Raw genomic sequence first — 19,681 nt, 5'->3', positions numbered from 1 at the left:
CAGCAGCTGCTTACAACGTCGATCCGGTGTATCAACAACGGGTGCCGCTGAGATTTGACGGGGAAAGGAAACAAACGCACTAGCCATGCTGCTGCCACCAAAATCCCACTTTCAAAGTGGGTTAGCAGCCAGCTAGCTTGGGGTACGTGGGGTTTTAGCAGGGATCAGATGCAAGAGGTTGTAGGAGATAAATGCCTTGAACCTTGAATTTTAATTTATGCTGTTTGCAAGCAGCAGAAGCTGCTGGCGCTGGGGTGGTTTGCATCCCCTCTGCTACGCTGGGGAGCAGTGCCAGTGACATTCGGAGTTCAGCAAGCAAAATCCTATTAAGATAACGTCATGGCCTTTCTGTTTTACTGTTTGCAAGCCAGCCATAACATCATTAAATTACACAACAGGGAGGTGCCTGCTGCCAAGGAGCTCTGCTCGAGATAAGATGTGGGTTGAGCCGCTGCCAAAATTTGAGTTGATATGACAAGAAATTTGGAGCTGGTTCAAGGCTTGATTCGCACAAGACGTTGCAGCGTGCAGGTAAACACTGTGCAGGATTGGTCCCTGGGGCAGCTCTGCTGCTCTGATCCGGGGCACGGCACTGGCCGTGCAGGTGGGGCAGTATCCAGCACTGCCGGCTGGCGCCGTGCAATGCCTGCGCAGGGTAGGGCTCAGCCGGGCAGCCTGGGGCTGAAGGCATTTGCAGTAGCCAAATTTACACCCGTTCTTGCGTTCAGCACCGACAAGCAGAAGACAAAATCTGGCAGGATCTGTAGATGAAGCTCAGGCAGCTGTTCGCGGGTCCTTGCTGTCCTTACCTCCGCCACCCCCTCCCCAGCCCTTTCGAGGGAGTCGGAAGCAGCCCGACAGCTAAAGGGGTTGACTTTGGAGGCTTGCAGTAGTAATTAAAATGCCTGTAATGTGAGGGAAATTTCGATAGCCAGTTATCTCTAGCTGAGATGGGGTGGATGGGCTCCAGTGGGGTTTGCAGGGAGGTGAGAAGGGTGGAGTTGTCCCCCTCTGAAGGAAGAGGTGTCCCTGGCAAGGTCGTAAGGGCTGGGTTACCTGATGGGCTAAACTGGAACTGAGAACACCAGGGGCACTGGGTTGCTCAAGGAAGTTGCTTGTTTTGTGATGCCATGGCTGGACCAGCAAGGAAAGGGAGTGAGAAGAGTGAGCTGCATCGTAAAACGACACGCAGCCTCCGTAAGAGCACTGAAACCCTGCCTTGCCGGTCCCTCTGCGTCACCCAGCACGTCCCTGCCACGCAGGCTTTGTGCCTCTTGCCCTTTTGCTGCTGCAGCTACAGAGGTTTGGTCCCGGGCTCTCCTGGACCACAGGTTTCTCTGTGCTGTCCTGCTTGTGGATAGTCTGGTCTGCAGGTTCCTTCTTTCAGATCCTCTGGGGAGAACTCACCAGCACCATCCTCACCTTGCCGTTGTTCAGCTAAACTCCTGTCATCAGCATTAACGACCTTTTTTTCCTGCAGTGCAGCGTCTTCCAGGCAGTGGAGATGATGCACAGCCAGAGCTCTGGGGGCTCAGCCCAGCCCATGACACACGGGGGCATTTAGGCAATTCTGTAGAAGTGCCTGGGCTGTATGTGCAGAGATCCTCATGTCACCCCATCCTCCAAGACAGGCCATGAGGAAGAAATTACTTAAAACAAAAATTGTGCCTTAAAAGCAGCTTTCTAAGTATTTTCTGCTGGAGAAGCTTTGTTTCCATCAAAGGCTGCACAGAGACACAAAGCCTGCGCTGCCCTGGGATTCTGCCTGGCGCTCCAGTTCTGCTATTACTGCTTTCCCTCGCGGCTGCGTTTCTGGCATTGCTGACTTTCGGGGTCCCAGATGTATCTCGTCCGTGTTGCAGCAGCTCAAGTACAAAGTGGCTCGGAGTTCCCGTTACTGGGATGTTCTCTGCAAAGGGAGGGAGCAATGTGTACGAGCACATCTCGCAGTAATCTTCCATCCCGGCAGTGGCTTTGCACATCTTCCCTGCAAAGGACTTTAGGTTAATACAGTCCCACGAGCAGTGCGACATTCGTGCCTCTCTAGTGCCTCTTCTCTTAGCCTGCCTGCATCCTTATAATTGTGAAGCGATGTACGTGCAGGGGAGATGAGATACCGTACTATGCCAGGCAAGTCTGTGACCTTCCTGCGATTCTCCAGTTTCCATAACAGCAGGATATTTGTTTTGTTGCCATAGAAAACCTGCCCGTGCAGGTTTGCAGGGTACCGAGTTGTCACTACAACCGTTGCCTTCCAGTGAGCATGAGAGGAGCCGCGTGTCCCTGAGAATAAATCAGATGGTGTTTCCTGCCACCTCCTCAGGAAAAAAAAAAAGTGTTAGATTGACAGTTTTGGAAAGCGAAATTTTCTATCTATCAACAGAGCAGACAGCAGCATGGCACAGTCACAGGAGCGCATCGTCCCCTGCCTCCCCCAGCCTGGCAGCGGCTGCCCACGGGCTGCATTGCCCGGCTGCGGCGGGCAGAAGGATGGTTCTCATCCCCGAGGACACTGCAAATCTAGTACGTCTAGGGTGAGTGGTGGCGATGCCTTCAACATCAGACCAGGATCCGATCTCCCAGTTGCTGTGGGACAGTGGTCCGTGCTTCCCTTCCCCAGGGAGGGCAGGGCTTCGCCGCTGCCAGCCCAGCGATGGGTTGCTGCAAGTGCCAAGCGGTGCAGCTGGTGGCCGGTGTCCCTCGTGGCTGCTTTTTCCCTAGCTGAGCCATCTATTCACCCTTTCAGCTTGCTGCTGTCACTGTGAGCTATCCCCAGCAGCACGCTGGGGACGGGACACGGAGTTGTCAGGGATGTGTGGGTCTTCCAGGACGCAGCCTCCGTGACCTGCTTTCATCTATCCCCCAAGAGCCTCCATCGCGGAGAAGGGCAATCTTGCCAAAGAGAGATGGGAGACGGGCTCCCTGAGCGAGTGGGTGCCCTGGTCGAGGTGCCTGGAGATTGCAAAGCACAACACGCTGTCTCTGCTGATGCCCCCCCCAGCATCCCACCCCCTGAACCGTGCTGAGGCTCCGGGGGCAGTAAATGGGGATGGGGGGGGTTCCTGAATGATTTCCTAGGGGACAACCTGAATTTGGCAGAGGCTGACAGGTGCTGCAGTGGGAGCAGGGTACAGAGAGCTCTTGTGAAGCCGGTCGGCCATCCAGGGGTCAGAAAGGACCAAGAGTATTTCCCGACCTCTCCTCTCCTCCGCCAGCAGCTGGAAGGCGTCAGCCTGCCTGGATTGCAGTTCCAGGATGGCAGTTCTTGTTTTCATATAACACGAATGTATGTTTTCAGTGCTTTTGAATATCAAAGACACTTAAGGGAGCCATTCCACCTGAGGAAAGAGGTCCTGCAGGTCGGCAGGCTGCATTGGAGGTTGGTAAAGGCTGGGAGGGCATGCGGCGTGCGGCGTGCGTCCTGCTTGTCCCCCACCGCGCTGCGTGGCAAGCCGTGGTGCTGGGGGACGGGCGGTGGAGGCGATGCGGCCGCAGGGACGACTGCTCGCTGCCGCTCCCCGGGATGCATTCACTGTGTGCTTGTCCTAGGTGACACCGGGTCTCGAAGGCCAAGAAGGGGAGCTGCTCGTGAAGGGACCCTCCGTCTTCCGCGAGTACTGGAACAGACCCAGAGAAACAGCAGATGCCTTCACGCCCGACGGCTGGTTCAAAACAGGTACCACGATGGGTTCCCCGGCTGCTGGGGGGTGTTTGGAGATGGGGGGGGTGTCACAGCCTGGCTGGGGGTGCACGCTGGGCGTGCTTCCGAAAGCCGGGCTCAGGGAGGGGCTTTGCTTGCGTTGGCCGTAATTAGTCAGCCAAGTAATGGGGTATGTTTGGCGTTGCTTGGTTGTGAGCGTAATATACTGATGCTTAATGTTTTCTGGGGCCTTTAACTTTGCAAATGGGTGGGGTTTAGCTTAACTTAGATGGGGACCATGTCAGTGGAAAACCCCCACTAAGCTCGGAGGTGCTGGATCCATCCTGCCTCCCCTCGCACCGCCGGCGTGGTGTCTGCGGGGCAGTTTGCCCTCCTGGTCGTGGCTGACTATTTAAAGACAAGGTGTGTAGGGTCGAAGCCGTGAGCAGGGGCAGCGCGGCTGCGTGGGGTGGGCTGGGGTCGTGGGCTTGGCCACCGGCGTCACGAGGGAGCTTTTCAAGGAACCGTCATTTGTCAGTCAGAAAGTACTAATGATGGAAAGCTGAACTTTCTGGGGAAAAATCACAGCGGGTGTCTTCAGTGTGGGAGCGGGTCAGGAAGGGATTTTGAAATTGCCAGAACATCTTTTTAAAGTGTAAAGTCTGAGTCTTCCAAATAAAGAGACCTTTTAATTTGAAACCAAGGCTCATTTTATTTTTACATGATATATTATGGAAATGCAAAGGAAATGTTTCTTCTTCTGTGTTTTCTCAGGATTTGCCTTTCCCTTTCAACTAAGAGAAATGTTTCTGAAACACAAAATGTTTCCAGGGGTGGTAACACCTCTGGTATTTGCTTCTTTCAAATCAAATTTCACCAGAAGGTAATTAATACCCTAATTATAATAATACCTATTGCAGGTAGGTCCTGTATGCACCTTGGTAGGTTTTATCAAATATTTGCAAACAGAAGAAAGATGCTATTATCTGTGATAGCAGCAGATGCCATCAGGACTGTCCCTACCTGAAGCCACTGTGGCTGGGACGGCAAGTTCTTGGAGGAGAACTCTTTACGGCTAATCCTGCCCATCATGGGATAACAAATTCAAGAGGATACCAGGCTGAAGACTCTTCCCAAATGGAATAGCTGTGACAGGCCGTGAATAAGTTATGTGCTTCAAATTACGCCTCCCGCTCTGCGCGTGGCATGGCGAGCGGTCGGAGACCTCCTTGGTCAGAGGTTCCTGTCCCCCAGCACCATTCTGCAATTTAGATTAAATACTAAACCAGCCGCAGGACAGGCTGGCAGGCTCTGGCCCTGGCTGCCGGTTGGTATCTCGGCGTGCCCACCTTCCTGCCCCCCCTGCCGCCGGCTGGGAGCCGGTTGGGCAGCGGGGTAAATACAGGCAGCGCATTTGTCTGCCTGCACCGCGCCAAACCGCCGATAAATCTTGTGAGTGCAAAAAGGTGAAATGGCTCATTTCTGCCTAATAACACATATGCAGCTCCGACTTTCCCGTTCCCCTCTTTCACTGTGTGTTAACAGTGCCATCAAGTCAGGAGTCAGGCTGGATTTCTGATGCCTTCTGTGTAATCTTATTTATTTACGGTTCTTGAAGAAGCTGTGATTTATTATTATTGTTATCCCGAAGCAGACGCGGAGCTGCCTTGCCGGCAGTGTCACCGCAGGTCCCCATCCCAGGCGGGTACCGCGGGCTGGGACTGGAGCATCATCAGGCGATGCCGGGTGCAGGGCAATCAGCTCTAAAAATTTTTTAGTCAACACTCCTGATGAATATTTCAGATGCAAAGGAATAGCATGCATTAATTATTGCAAAGAGATGTCTTTAGGAGAAAATGATTTTGAAATTCAGTTTAATTTCATTGTAATGCGCTGCAAACAGGAAGGGAGTATGTGTGTTTAATTGGCTCTCGGGGGTAAGGCCGGGAAGATGGCATGCCTTTGTCACAGGCCATTAGTGATACAGACTGCATAATGAGAGAGTACAATCAGCTCACAGCTGCCGGCTCCTACGGGGAGAGAATGATATTAAATAGAAATCAGTATAAATTAGACTTAACCCTTTCACTAGCTGAGCAAAGCTCAGAGCTAGAAATAAGGGGGGGGGAGTGGAGACAGGCGTGGGGGGTTCAGGCCAGGTCGGGGGGTGCCTGGCTGACCCCCCCAGCAGCAGAGCCCTGGCCAGGCTGCCTCTCCGACGTCCCCCGCAGCTGCCTAGGGAGGACAGCAGGCTTTTAACTCTCTTCTCCATCCCGTTGCCCCACTCTTTGCCTTTCTTTCCTTTCGTTCCTCTCCTGACTGCTTGCTTCATCTCTCGTGGATGTCGGGTCGATGGGGCTATTTTTTCCCAAGCCTCATTTAGCCAGCGGTGCCGTGAGCAAGCCCCATCACCCCTTGCCCGCCCCCGCCACGGTGACAGCCTTTGGAGATCACTCGGAGATGGCAAATGTCCCTGTGGTGGTAAAAATCCACTTCAGGGCACCGAGGAGGTTGTGTCCCATCATAGTGACTGGGATCTGGAGAGTGAATTACTCCCATTAAGCAGCAGTGGGTAACTTTGGAGTGGAGATTGTACGGGCAGAATCCCAAAGAGGCAAAGCCTGGCCACTGCCAGTCTATAATCTGCTATATCTGCCATTTGCAGGTCATACAGGTCAGTGTTTTAAAGGTGAGGCTGCATGCATGCACACGGTGCTCCTGAAACCCAGGCGATGATATTTCTGACTCCGTGCTAGCGTTCCTCTTGCTGCCAGACCCTTGTGTGGGTCGCCACCAAGTGACCTACAGGTCACCTAAAGCAGATGACCGTGTGATTGCAGGCAGTGGCTAGGTCCCCCACGTCCCCCAAGGACACGGGGAACGCGCACTCAGCTGTGGCAGGGACGAGGTTTGGAGCGGGTAAATTTGGAGACAGTGCGGGTAACTCCTCGGCTGTCATTGGTGATCTGAAAAACCAGCGGGTCAGCAAATGAAGAATAATTATTGCAATGGAAATCCTGGCGTGTTGCTCGTGCTGCACCTCATCGGGAGTCCAACCCTGGAAGGGCACTGCTCTCGGGTGGCACCGCACGGAGCTGGGGCGCGCGGGGAGGGGTGTCCCGCGGTTGGCACTCGCCGTACTGTTAAACAGAAGGCAGCGTGATGTCTCCGCATGCCGAGCACCAAACGCGGGCTTTGCGCGTACCCTCCCCGTGCGTTGCTGCCGTCTCACGAGGTCGCATGTCCTACTGGCTTTGCTAAGTATGATCGGTTTGGGGGGGTCTACCTGGGTGTCCATCCTCAGAGTTTGCACACACCAAGCCAAAAGCCACTGGAGCTCGTTCCCTTCTTTGGTTTTGTGATCGGAGTTAAGCTGGAACCACTGCATGGGTCTCACGTGGTCTGAGTGCAGGTTCCCTTCCATCCCTGCCCCCAGAGTGAGGGATGATGCTCAAACCTTGCAAGGTGCCTGCTGAAATGTTCCATCGGGTGCTTTTCTGGGCTGCTTCCCGCAATGCAGGGCTCACAAAGGAATCTTGAATTTTTAAGTCTTCTGGCTGCAGGTCATTTATTTCCCAAGTACCTTTCTCAGGCCAATTCTCTGTTTCTAGTTGCTGTTCCTGTAAATTGAGTTATCGTGGGTTTTTTCAGAAAAGTATAGGAACCAAAAAAAGAGTCAACACTTAATGGCAGCAGCCATTTTCCTTTCTGATTGACAGCTCCTTTATCAAAATCCCCTTTTCTCCCATGAAACTGTCTTCCCCGAGAAAACAACCTCATGTTGAGCATTGGGGATGGTCATTCCCTCCATGACGGGAGACAAAAAATAGCGCTGCAGACTCTGGCCACCAGCACTATCTCCACAGCGTGCTCCTGCAGCTCCCTGCTCGGTTTCTAGGGAAATCTCAGAAAGACCAGGCATTTAGTGCAACAATTGCAAACCTGTGTTTCCTCCCCCGGGGGCGAGAGGCAAACACCGTGTGTGTTCCATGCGGGAAGCCTGTGCAGGCATCCCTCTGCAAACATGATGGTTTTGTGCCTCCAGTTAGAGAAGGAACGAGTATGTGTGTGTGTGTGTGTGTGATGGGAAAAAAAAGGCAGACAAAAAGGTGTGATGCTGCAGTGACTTTTTGATGCATTCAAGATCATGGCTCTTTTGAGAAGCATGTGAACTTGTGGTGTTGCGTAGGTGATTTACCGTTGCTCCCGTCCTCTTTATTCCCTCTGATTTGCACCGTTGTCTGCCTATCTCTCCATCTCTCTCATTTCCATCTGAGTGAATTTGATTATTTTTATTGTATTAACGCTGTTGACAGAGCTGCTTAGATCAAAGTCCCCTCCAGCCATTTCCAGGGAGACTGCTGGGTATCCACCTGCTGTCATACATCCAAGCGGCACCGAGCCCTCGGAGTCCGAGACAAACCCAAAGGAAAAATGCCTACGGCCGTCTCTCTCCTGTCGCTGCAATACCTTCCCAGCTGTCCTGCGCCCTGCGAGGTGAGAGGCAATCTCCGAGCACACTCGCGTGCCGCTGAGCAGGAAGAAGGAAAGAAAGAAATAAGGAAAGAAGAAATTTTTTATGCTGAGGGTGGTGAAACGCTGGCACAGGTTGCCCAGAGAGGTGGTGGATGCCCCATCCCTGGAAACATTCGAGGTCAGGTTGGATGGGGCTCTGAGCAACCTGGTCTCATTGAAGATGTCCCTGCTCATTGCAGGGTGTTGGACTAGATGACCTTTAAATGTCCCTTCCAACCCAAACCATTCGATGATTCTATGAGCAATCCCTGGGAGCCGGAGGAAAGCAGCAGGCAAACACCAGCTTCTCTCGTCATCCCGCTCCCTGATCTTTATTCATCCGTCCCAGCCTTGCGATGCTCGTGTCGCTCAGGCTCTGGCACTGTCAGATCGCGTTATCTCTGCCCAGGAGGCAGCGATCGTCAGGCAGCGAGCGGCTTCGGAGGCGTGAGGAAGGGGACAGAGGGTTTGGGAGCGTTATGGAGCTGCACAGCGCAGTGCCAAGGCGCTACCCCTTTGCCCGCGTGTTTTTCTGCCTGCGCAGGGCCAGGCAGGGTGCTTTCTCTGGAGGAATCTGGCAATACAGTGGTGTGCACAGGGGGAATGATAGGATCAGAAAGCTGACTTCTCCCTGAGGGAAGGCCGGCTTCCATTCACATTTGCCCATACATCCAGAAAATTAGAATCTGGTGTATTCGGGGAGATTTATTTTCAATTACAGGTTAAGGCTGAGACGTGAAATAGCACCAGGTTTGAAAGTAGTGCATAAATCCTGCAACAAATCCATGTATCTCAGCTCCATATAATAAGATTTTATTGATTGCTATATTGTATCTGTCAGAATAAAACTCTCTTAATGCATGCATCAGGATGGAGAAGATAGAAAGCTTGTTGGTAGTAGAATCTGATTCAAGAATCAATGCACTTTGATTAATATGTCGTTAAGAAAGTAAGAGTTATTTAACTTGTTTGATGCACATTTCAGAATGATGACTCATATCTTTTAAGTTTCTTTCCTTAAGCTGCATTTAAAAAAACAACCTTATAGCTGTTTTTCACATTGCTATGTCCTAGTTTATCACTGAAGTTTTGCTAGATCCTTTTATGCAGGTCTCAGACCCCCCCAGACTCTCATGAACAATAATTCCTATGGCCCAAAAGACTTCCCATATGCCATTATTGAAGGCCTTAGAAGAGAAGGAGAACAGGGTGGACCTGCTCTCTCTTTATTGCTTCTGGGTGTTCTGCAGTGAAAGAGGGAGCTCCAGGGGAAAAAAAAAAAAAAAAAGGTAGTTTATCGGGAAGAAGACATCATCAGGAGAAATGAGAAGCACCCATCAGTTCTGGCAGGCTTTCAGATGCTGCCAAGCTTGGGCAGTCGGCAGCACGCTGTGCATCTGTCTGTGCTTGCCGAACGTGCCGTCCTCTCAGCTCAGGCCTTTCCACTGTGATCTACAAACTCGGGCACCGAGGACAAGCCTTGGCTTAGCTGGGAGCATCCTACTCAGCACTGCAGTTCCCAGGTTGCTCCAGAAATGGGACCTACTCTTGCTGCAGCCGTGAATCCCCAGTCAAGGGAAGAAGCCCAGCGATTCTCTCAGACCGGTTTCAGGGACCTCCTGGTGTCCGTCTGTCCTCTTCAGACTGAGCTCTCCAGTCCATAGCTGGGTAGGTCTGCTGGCACCAGCTGCAGATCCTTGCCATTCCCAGACCCGGCTCTTTGGAGATTTCCACCCCACCGCTTCTGACGGAAAAGGCAAAGCTGCCTGCAGTTTTCCAGCGCAGAGAAATCTCGTGTTTGTAGGAAGCGCCCTGGGCAGGTCACCCTTGGCCAAACACGACCCATTCCTCCTCTCGGGCTGCTCTCCAAGGAGAAGGGGCAGGAGAAGTAGCAAGCGAGGTACACCCCGTCCCTCCGGCATAAGCTTTTTCCCTGGCACTTGCCTGTCCCCAGAGACAAGCAGGTGTTTCCCTGCCAGGGGAATTGCTTACATTCATGGGTGTAGCACTGACACCTGAAACAGAAAATACTTTAGCCTGATCAAGGCAGATTATAAATAGAAGTGCATCTAATTAGCATCCTAATCTGCAGGTTTTCTGTTTGTTTGCAGTGTCTTTCCTAGTCACAAATCTAGTTAATGCAAATTCTATTTTTAAAGAAATGATTCCTTAATTATAATGCGTTGCAGATGATGTGACTTACCGGTTTGGTAAGCCCACCGGATGAAGCGTTGGCTCCCTCTGAGGCTGGGCTGAAGGAGCTTCTTTTTTGAGTCTGTCGTAGCTTAAGCTCATGAGTCAGGCAGGGTGGCAGTTCTCACCTGCTTCCTCTGCCAGCGGCTTAGAACTTGGACCCACGTTCCCACAAATGAAAAGACATGAAAGGACACCCCAAAAAACCACCAAGCGTGCCCCAAACACAGCTCCGTGTGCTGCTTTGGGAAGGATATCCCACTGGATCTTCATGGGAGAGGAACAGAGGCTGCAGGCACCTACTGGGCAGCCTCTCCGGTGAAGCCAGACCACCCGTGCGCTGGGCTCACGCTTCCAGCCCAGCCCTCATTTAAGAGGTGTTTCTAGAAGTAAAAACATAAAGATGGCATGGTGTAAAGATTCCTTTATAATCTCAAAACGTTCCTTATATACACACCCTTCTAACACCATGGAGAGAGAATTCATTTTTTTTCTGCTTCCTGCCTCAGTATTTATTCTTTCTCCTTGAGGAGACAATATTGCCAGGTTTGCCCAATGGCTAGAAGTCTTAGGGTCATCAGGACACAGCAAAATGAAACCCTATGTTTCCTTGACTGCTTGTGAGGTTGATGTTTTCAGCAGTTCAGAGAGTGACTTGGGATTTTGGTAGCTGTAAATGAGAGCAGCTTTTGGCACAGAATTTGTTTACTCTCTACAAAGTTCTGCTCTAGTTGTATCAAACATCTTGGATGCCAATCCTTTACTTGTTTGAGAACCTCTGCTACACAGAGTCCAATTTTCAGAGGCGTGGAGCAATTGCACCCCAGCTGAGAGTTGGTGGGAAGAGCAGGCACCCACATCTCCAAAATCCAGGCTGTTCCCTCTCAGTCTCTATTTGCTTTTACCTTTCAAGCTGTGCTACGGCAGAGCTGCTTTTGCAGCTGGAAGGGAGAAGGGCTCGTTCAGGTTCTGACCGCTGGGAGTGACTCTTCCCTTCCCATCCCAGGGATTAATGCAAGGAGTCCTGGCCGGAGCTCCGGCTGGGTTATGTTGTAGAGACGTCAAGCTGAGCTCTGCAAGCCTGTCAGAAGATCTAGCAGGAGAATTGCAAGCCGGCAAGTGGGTTAAGAGGGGAAGTGGAGGATTGAGCTCAGTATGTGGTAAAGAAATGGGCTGAACAATCATCTTTCTCATGGTACTTGGCAGAGCCCGTTGGATCATTGGCAAGGCTTTCTTTCAAGTGGCTACATACTGCTTTATAAATAGCATGTCTCCTCCAGTGCAAAATTAAAAACGCCGTAGGGAAAGGTCAGTATCAAATCAGCTGAGTGAGATCCGTGAGCAGTCGTGCAGAGGACAGGACCATGGTCCTATTGCAGGCACTGTCAAAGCATGTATTGTCTTGAGTGCGGCTGGAACGGGGCCCCAGGGGTTTTCACTGGTCCGTGCTCATGGCCGGGGCACTGTGCAGACTAGTGTTTGTAGTGTCTTTACTGTCGCTGATCGCCCCATGACCACAGGGCTTTGGAAAGCCTCTTCAGCAGGAAGGATAAATGCTGCAGAGGGTTGTCTACAGCAGTGACTGAGGGGGTGGATTTACTGTACCCCAGAAGAAAGCATCAGGGTAGGAAAGGTAACGATTAAGACTGAATGTTGAAGTGATCACCCAAAATCCAAACAGCATTCAGCTTTGCAGATGCCAGACTGGCAACTCGCTGCTCCAAATGAGACTTGTGATCTGTGTACAGACTGTTTGTGCTTCGCTCTTCGGTGCCTTGCCAAGCCAAGCCTGCTGCTGCCTGGCCTCATCCTGTTCAAGCTACCATGCCCAGCTCTTGGGATGGAGGTTTCACTCTGGCAACAATCTGGCAGGAGTTAAACCTGCTAGTTTGCTCACTCAGAGCTTCCATAGGAGCTTCACCTTGTAGAGGCTGAAGGAGGTTGGGGCAGAGAGCCGGAGCTGCTCGGCAGGGATGCTCAAGCAGTTGCGCTGCAGGTTTTGCGTTTGATGGTCCTGTGGGTCCATTTCCCAGCTGCCGCACACGCTCGTCGTGTCCTGGTGGGCTTCTTTGCATGGCATCTCGCACCAGGAGCTTCCCCTAAAGCAGCACACGGGTGCAAAAGGCTGCTTTGCAGGCCATGGGGACGCCTGTTCTTCGAGCTTCGATGGTGATGGGGGTTATCTTCAGTCCTGACACTTGCCTGTCACCAGAGATGCCCAGCTCAAGAGGAAATTTGTTGAAAATAGGCCTTCCTTCCACCTTTGGCCATCTATCATTTTTCTGCCTTATTTTGTGTCCTCAACTTTCCCTTCCTCCTCGTTTGCTGGGTTTCCCGTTGCTTGAAGCACTCTGCTGGTGCCCACACAATCTGTTTAGCTTGCTGAATGGTTTTTGGCATTTGATTTACATAACCCAGCACAGCCGAAAGTGGAGCAGGGTCGGGGAATTGCTCAAACTGATTACAGCTCATAGGACGAGCTGGGTAACCAGTGGCCTGATTTCCTTCCTTCCTCAGCGCAGGAAAGCGAGGGATCACTTTTAGCAGGCGTGCTCCAAGGCCAGGCGTCATTAAGTGGTGAGGTTTGTGTCGGGTATTTTGTTGAGCTGGTAATAGTGCTTGAAGAAGAGCTGAACATCTCTGGCTTTGAGAGGCTCTTTACTTTCGACAAGAGTCCTCCCTCTGGGTTTTGCTCAAGACAATTGAGAACATGTTTACTTACAACTAATGTTGTTATGCTGTAAGCAAAAGTATAGGCTTCTGTATATTTAAGCAAACAATTTAAGGCAGATATCTTTCCTCCTATCCCACCGCTGCCTCTCTTAGTCAACATCCTCCCATCAGTATCTCTGTTTTATTTAATAAATTGTCTCACCAGAGACTGGGACAGATCACAGCATGGAAAAGAAGAAGTAGTGCTCTCTTTAGCTAAGGTGTAGTTGATCCCTCAGCTGTTCTGCAGAGGGCAGAAGCCAAAACAGAGGTGTTTAGTCTTAATGTTTTTATTATTACAATTATTATTTTTAGCTGTGCACGCATGGTTACCGCGGTCTTCAAAGTTTTGCCAGCTGAGTGGCAGCCGCGTTCAGCTGGGCTGCCACACCTTGGAGCACTTATTTATTAGTCTTTGAGTTTTCTTTTTCATCTCGTTGTCTGCAGGGATTTCTATAAATATTTAAATGCTAATGTGAAAAAAAAACGTTTTTCATTTTTACTTACCCATTTTCTTTTCTGGCTTGTCCTCTGGGCAAACCCATCTGCAGTAATTCTGGCTGTAGGCAGCGGGGGGGCTCCCTCTGCCCAGCCTACTTGTGTCATATCAGTCACCCATGAGTTCCTGCTAATGACGAGCGAACCTACAAAGTCTTGGCCGCCTGGCTGGCAGAAACGTTCAAAGGCTCGGCTGGTTTATCTGCTATTTTCCATTAGAGGGGTATGGCACCGTTGGAGCAGGGGGTGCAGCCTGGGGAGCCTTCATCTGCTGCTTGTCCTTCGGGTCTGCGATGTGCTTGGAGAGGCTCCTGGTCATGCTGAGCTACATGTGCAGAGCGTACCCAGAACCGAGGTACAGCACCCCTGCCAAGGGCAGGCAGGACCCAGGATGCTGCCAGTCATTGCCAAAGTCTGAGTTTTCTGTTAATCCATTTGGTGCTGGCCTCTCCTGGCTGAAAGCTGGTGCCCGGGACACTGCTGGCATATGTCGTGTGAGGGGTTCTGATGCCAACCCAAGCCAAGGCTGGAGCAGGGACCATATGCAGCAATCCCCAAGGCCCCAAAACAATAGGATGGAGATGGGCCTTTGTATTTGCTAGCCAAAACCTGCTGGCCATTTGGGCATGCTGGGAAGCTCGTCTCGCAGGGGGTGGGAGAGGGTTTGGGATTTGGAAGGGATGCAGCGGACGATGGTTTCCAAGCTCCCCTAATGTGTCTGCAGACAAGGCTGAAGCTGCTAGCTCTGTTCATCTGTGGATTTCAGAGAGCTGCCAGCACCCCTGCCAGCCTTAAACCAGCCCTTTGCACCCTTGGGGCAAATCCTGCGTGAAGGCATGGTGCAGCAGGACAAAGTGACACAAGGGCTTCATCTGCCCCTGCCTAAATACTGCCTTGCCTTCCCTCCTGTGCTCAGCAAAGCTCTCTGATTGAGCAAGGTCCCCCAGGAGAAAAGTCCTCTTGCGAGCAGAGGCAGGTCTGCGTGGTGGCCTGAGCCCACTCACAGCACCCGGGTCGGGGTTGCAGAGCAGAGCGTGGAGGGGGAGATTTGCACCGAACAGGCTTCGGGATGGCGAAGGGAATACGATGTGCAAGCAGCCACGAGGGCAGACCCGAGTGCAGCATGGGGTCAGTGAGCATCATCCTGGCTTCTCACCCAGCTGCCTGAAAGGTGCAATAAACTCAAAGGAACCTTTAAAAAAATACAAGTGGGAGGGGAAGGTCTCACTGATTTATCAGCCAAGACAAGAGGTAGCTGCATTCCTCCTCTGTCCGGCAACAAGTCCCTGACTCCCCCTGTCCCCTCGCTGGAAGCAGAGTGGGGGAGAGCACGGCTCAGGATTACTGGGTTGAAATCAGACTTGTCTTATCTGCAGCTTTCCCCTCCCAGGTACCTGGAGATGCTGCCAACATTCCCGGCACCGCTCCATCTCCCGCTCCACCGATTCAGCCACACAGCATGGGGAGGAGTGCCTTGTTAGCATAGCTCTTTGTGAGATGCCCTTGAGTGATTTTTTTTTTTTTTTTTCCAGGTGTAAATGCCAGGGGAAGCTGTACCAGTGCTTCACATTCTTTCATCTCGGCAGGGTTTTGCCCTTTCTCCCAGCGTGGCTCTGACAGCAGGCTCAGCGCTGCTGCCTGTGGAATACAAACAAACTTCCCTGTTGCAGAGCATGACAGGAATTCATTCCAGACTGGGGCTTTTTTTCTGCTTTTCTTTTTCCCTTGTGCTGGATGCTTCAGGGGTCTCTGGAGAAGTTTTGAGAGTGGGGAGCCAGTTACTTAACCCCCTCTCTTCCAGGAGCAGGCAGCTCGCAGCAGACCTGACAGCTCTCGCAGATGGGGAGGACTGCAAAGCAGCTTGAAGCTGCGGTGCAATTCCCATCCCCTGGCTGAGTCAGAGGAGAGGAACCGACACATTGAGATGTCTGCATCCCTCCATCCCTTAGTACCAGCCATTAGGGCAGTCGGAGGGTCTGTTCCCCGCTTGCTGAGCACACAGCGCCTGCCATTAGTGCTAATGGGAGTTAGGCACGCGCACGGAAAGGCAAGGATGCCCCTGAGCTACAAATCTACTTGGCAATTTTATTATGTAAATAAATGGTGCTTGCACATACACCTGCTGCTGCTGCTGCTCGTGGTGATGTTCATGGCAAGATACGTAAACAAACAGCGATTCCGTTCTAATAGATTTATTTCCTTTCTCGTGAGCCATTAAATTACCTCCAGATTTCACGCAGGTAGAAATCTGTAACAGTGTCGAAATCTCGCTCTGCCTCAGTGGACGGTGGCCCGCAAAGCGTGACAGCCACCTATTACTCTCAGATATGGTTTCGGGGGGAGGCATGGGAGCAACCGGTATCATCCTCGTTATATCGCTGTCTTTGGATGTCCGCACCTCCCGCCGGGGCTCCCACCACCGCCGGGCAGTTTGCAGTGAAGGCAGCAGCAAACCTCCCCGTGCCGGGCTGAGCTCGGTGGCTGTGCAGCCCATGTCTGGAGGGCGAGAGGCCTCATCCAGACCCCTCGGGGCAGCTCCTTCATCTGACCAGAGGGTGAAGGGCTCTTCCCTTCCAGGGCGTTGAAGCAAGAACTTGCTCTGGACCTTGAGGAGGCTTTGGGCTGGGGTTTGCTAGGAAACCCATCACCCCCCCCGCCCCGGCAGAGCGTCGGCACCGGGGCTCGCCAGGCTCTCTGACACCGTGCACCGGTTGACGAGACCTGCAAGGAGAGCAGCCGGCTCCTCTCCGAGCTGACCTGCCTCTTCGCAACCACAGGAACCTATCTCTGGGCTGCAGCTGCTGAGCCGCTCTCCTCTCTTCTGCTCCCGGGCTCCGCTGAAGGGTTTTGACAGCAAGACGGGTAGCAGATAGGTAGGGCTGCTGCCAGCGAGAGCGTTGAGGCGCTGCGCCGGGGCTGCCGGTGCCAGGATAGCTGCTGGTTCGAGAAGTGCCGTGCCGGCACTTCTCCCAGCGGAGAGCTGGTGCCAGTGGCTCTACTGGGCAGGGCTGGGTCACTGGGAAAGGCTTTTGCACTGCACCCAGGCAGCACCCGAGCAAACAGGAGCCCTGGTAGATGCTGGGGAGGGGAGATGGTTTCCTCATGAATAATTGGTGCATTATGAATATGCATGGATTTTTTTGAAGAAGTTTCAAACTCTCCCCCTCAGGAGCCTTTGATGGTTTATTAATGATTGCGGCACATGCCAGCCCCTCGGTACACCGCCTCAGAGCAGCCCCATGCCCCTGCAGAAGCAGCCCATTTCTTTTTGGTCGTCTTTCATGAGCCCAGGGAAGGCATTTTGCTGGTCCAAGCGACCAGGCGAGGGTAGATGGACTTGAGTAGCCCCGAAGAGCCACTCCACTGCTGTGACAGGCTCCGGAGGCAGCAGCAAGCCGGTCTTTGGGAGCTCAGCAGGACTCACCATTGCGGTCTGCGCAGGGTGGAAAAGGTTTGCAAAAGCAGAAGTTCAAGATTTCAACTTTACGCCCTGGATCGGGATTAATAGGAACTTCCTCGGGTCCTCTTGTAACTCAAAAGAGGATCCAAGAGCCTGCAGAAAGGATGAGATCAGGGGTTGGCTCTGCTTAACTTTGATGCCTAGAGGCTGCCAGAGGAGCCCAGGGTTTTCCCGCCGCCTTTCCCTGCTGAAGCAGTCGGGGATGTGAGGCAGCAGCAGGGGAGCAGAGGAGGAATGGAGCAAGCCTGGGAAAGCAGCCTGGTTTCAGAGAACGTGTGTGCTGAAGGGCTGGGGTGGATGGGGGGGTGAGCGGGGAGAGGTGACGAGCCTTTGGCAGCCCCGGCAGGCGACCCGTGTGAGCTGGGACACGCACTGCTGCACAACCGGCCTCTGCAAAGGAGCCAAAATCCAGAATTTCAGAAGTGCTAATTACTGTTAATTAGCTACAATTTGTGCTCGTAACCTCTGTTCTTAGCCAAGATGGCTGACAGCAGTGACAAACATTATTCATTTCCATGCAATAAATCAAGCTAAAGTTGCTTCTGTTATTTAGCCTATCATTTAGCATTTCATTAAATAGATATGTACACATACATCATCGTTGCCGAGGCTGTGTCAATCCCCTTCAGGAGCAAGGCTGCCTCTAATCAATCCCAGCAGCGCACCGTGCCATGGAGAGGCTCCGGATTACCGTGTGCCAGGTTAGCATCTTGCTCAGCATCCATCAGCATCGGTAACTCATCAGCCGGTCGCACGCCCAATATTCAACCAGAGAGTTACTAGCAGCAATGATGCCATTGCTCCTAAATGGAGATGTGGCTTGGAGAGACGAGGTCTCTCTTGGGTGGATGAGGTCAGATTCCTGAGTTGGGGGCTGACCTGCAGCCGTCTGCAAGGTTCCTGACGGAGGAAGCATGCTTCTGCCAGGCTTTGCATCAGCTCCGGCATGGAAAGAGCAGCAGCCGAGGGGCTGAGAGTACCGAGCTTGGGCTCGGAGCTGCTCTGCATCACCTTCGCTGAATCGCTTAATCCTTGCACCGCTGACAGAGGGGAGATAACGACAGGTTGTGGGAGCATTGCTGCCCTGTGCAATAGCAATAAGGTTGTAAGGGTGAAGTGCCCCACACGATAGCACGTGGTGGTGGTGGAGGGTGAGTAGCAGCGCTCTGTATTGGAAAGGTCCCCTCTGTTTGCTGTTGGCCTCTGCTGAGCGGGAGAATGTGTTCACTTTCACGGTAGGCAGAAGTAAAGGAGAAGGTGTGGCATTAAAATGAGCCTGGAGCTACAAAGAGTAGCAAAATCCTGGCACTACAGTAAGTATTTCTGGGCACACCAGTCCTCATAGCACCAAGGAACCTGTGCAGCAGCGCAGAACAGCAGCTACTGCTCTTGTGCAGCCACAGCAGCGCTGGGCTCTCCTCTCTGTGCCGATGAGCCTCGGGGTGCTGAGCAGGGCAGAGTTGGGAGCTTTCTGCCGGAGCTCTGCCAATCCATCCGAGTGGTCCAACCTGGAGCGGGAGCTTCCTTGCACAGGACCCCGGGGTCCTGCATCTGGACCTGGGCACCTTGGGGTTCAGCCTGGACCCTGCTTTGCTGCGGCATCTTCTTACCACGGCAGCAGTCCCACGGCACGCTCGGAGGAGGACTTTGCCTCTTGCTGCTCCGGGGCTTTCTGGTTGGGCTGCCCAGTCCAAGGGGCTAATGAGAGCAGGTCCGATTTGCCCACGCGGCACCATGCGTTCGGTGCCCTCCCTCTCCTAGCGCCCCATAAATAAATTCCCCTAGTCCATCCTAGCACACTGTATCGATCTTGTTTAATAGACTGGAAAGCTTATTGCATGGCGGCAGGTCGCAAGGAGTGTCGAGGTGATGGATTGCGCCTTCCCGGAGTCGAGCGTCGTTGATATATAATGAAATATTTATGATTTATTCCAGCTAATAAACTGGAGTGAAGTGTGTGATGTATGTGAGCAGATGGGGGATCTATTGATGCAGTTTTCATTGCATGGGGGGAGGGAAAGGTTTATGTCCATAACGGAGACTTATCGCACAGCCTCCCATCCCTCTGCCCGTCAAGGTATGCACTTGGCCGCAGAGAGGACGGATTATCTAATTCCTATAGACAGCCTTTAGCTCTCGCCTCCTAATCTTTTGTCCACCCCACATCTCCACCCGCGGCTTTTCTCAACCACAGGAGCCTCTGGCAGGGGGAAGAAACTGTTTCTCTGAGCATTGGACTTGGGGCTGGGAGCCGCGTGGGGAGCTTGTGCCCAGAGGGATGGGAAAACAGGCAGAGCGGCCGCAGGAATGCCACTGCCATGCCACGCCACGCTCTGCAGCTTCTCCGTCCCACTGTGTCTGCGTTACCTACAAAAAAATAACTTCCGTGGATTTAGGAGACCAGCGAGACACTGAACTGCCCTGGAAAGAGCGAGGAAAACTTGAAACCCCTCAAAAGAAGTGCTTGTCCATGTGAGGCGTGATGGGCACGTGGAGCTTATTGCTTCAGGAGGCTTCCAAAGCCGACAGCTTGGTGTTCAGACCGGGAAGGAGCATTTCTGCGGTCTGCTGCTGGACTGTGTGTAACAGCCCAGGACGGACCTAATCTGCAGGCAGGAACCTGCTCCTGCCCAGCTTCTCTGGAAAACCTGTGCCCAAAGGCA

At 52.6% G+C, this 19,681-nt stretch overlaps 1 protein-coding gene across 3 annotated transcripts in view; it reads left to right on the top strand.

Annotated features, from left to right (window-relative positions):
• Positions 1–19,681, top strand: part of ACSF3 (acyl-CoA synthetase family member 3) — a 66,938-nt gene that overhangs the window by 33,876 nt on the left and 13,381 nt on the right. For all 3 annotated transcript variants that reach the window (XM_052795277.1, XM_052795278.1, XM_052795279.1), the window contains one exon: positions 3,550–3,676. In XM_052795277.1, coding sequence (XP_052651237.1) covers positions 3,550–3,676 — 127 coding nt within the window. The remainder of the gene's footprint in view (positions 1–3,549; positions 3,677–19,681) is intronic.

This window comes from Harpia harpyja, chromosome 9 (assembly GCF_026419915.1).
Source record: "Harpia harpyja isolate bHarHar1 chromosome 9, bHarHar1 primary haplotype, whole genome shotgun sequence".
Classification (NCBI taxonomy): Eukaryota; Metazoa; Chordata; class Aves; order Accipitriformes; family Accipitridae; genus Harpia; species Harpia harpyja.
This window is presented reverse-complemented; position numbering and strand designations above follow the sequence as displayed.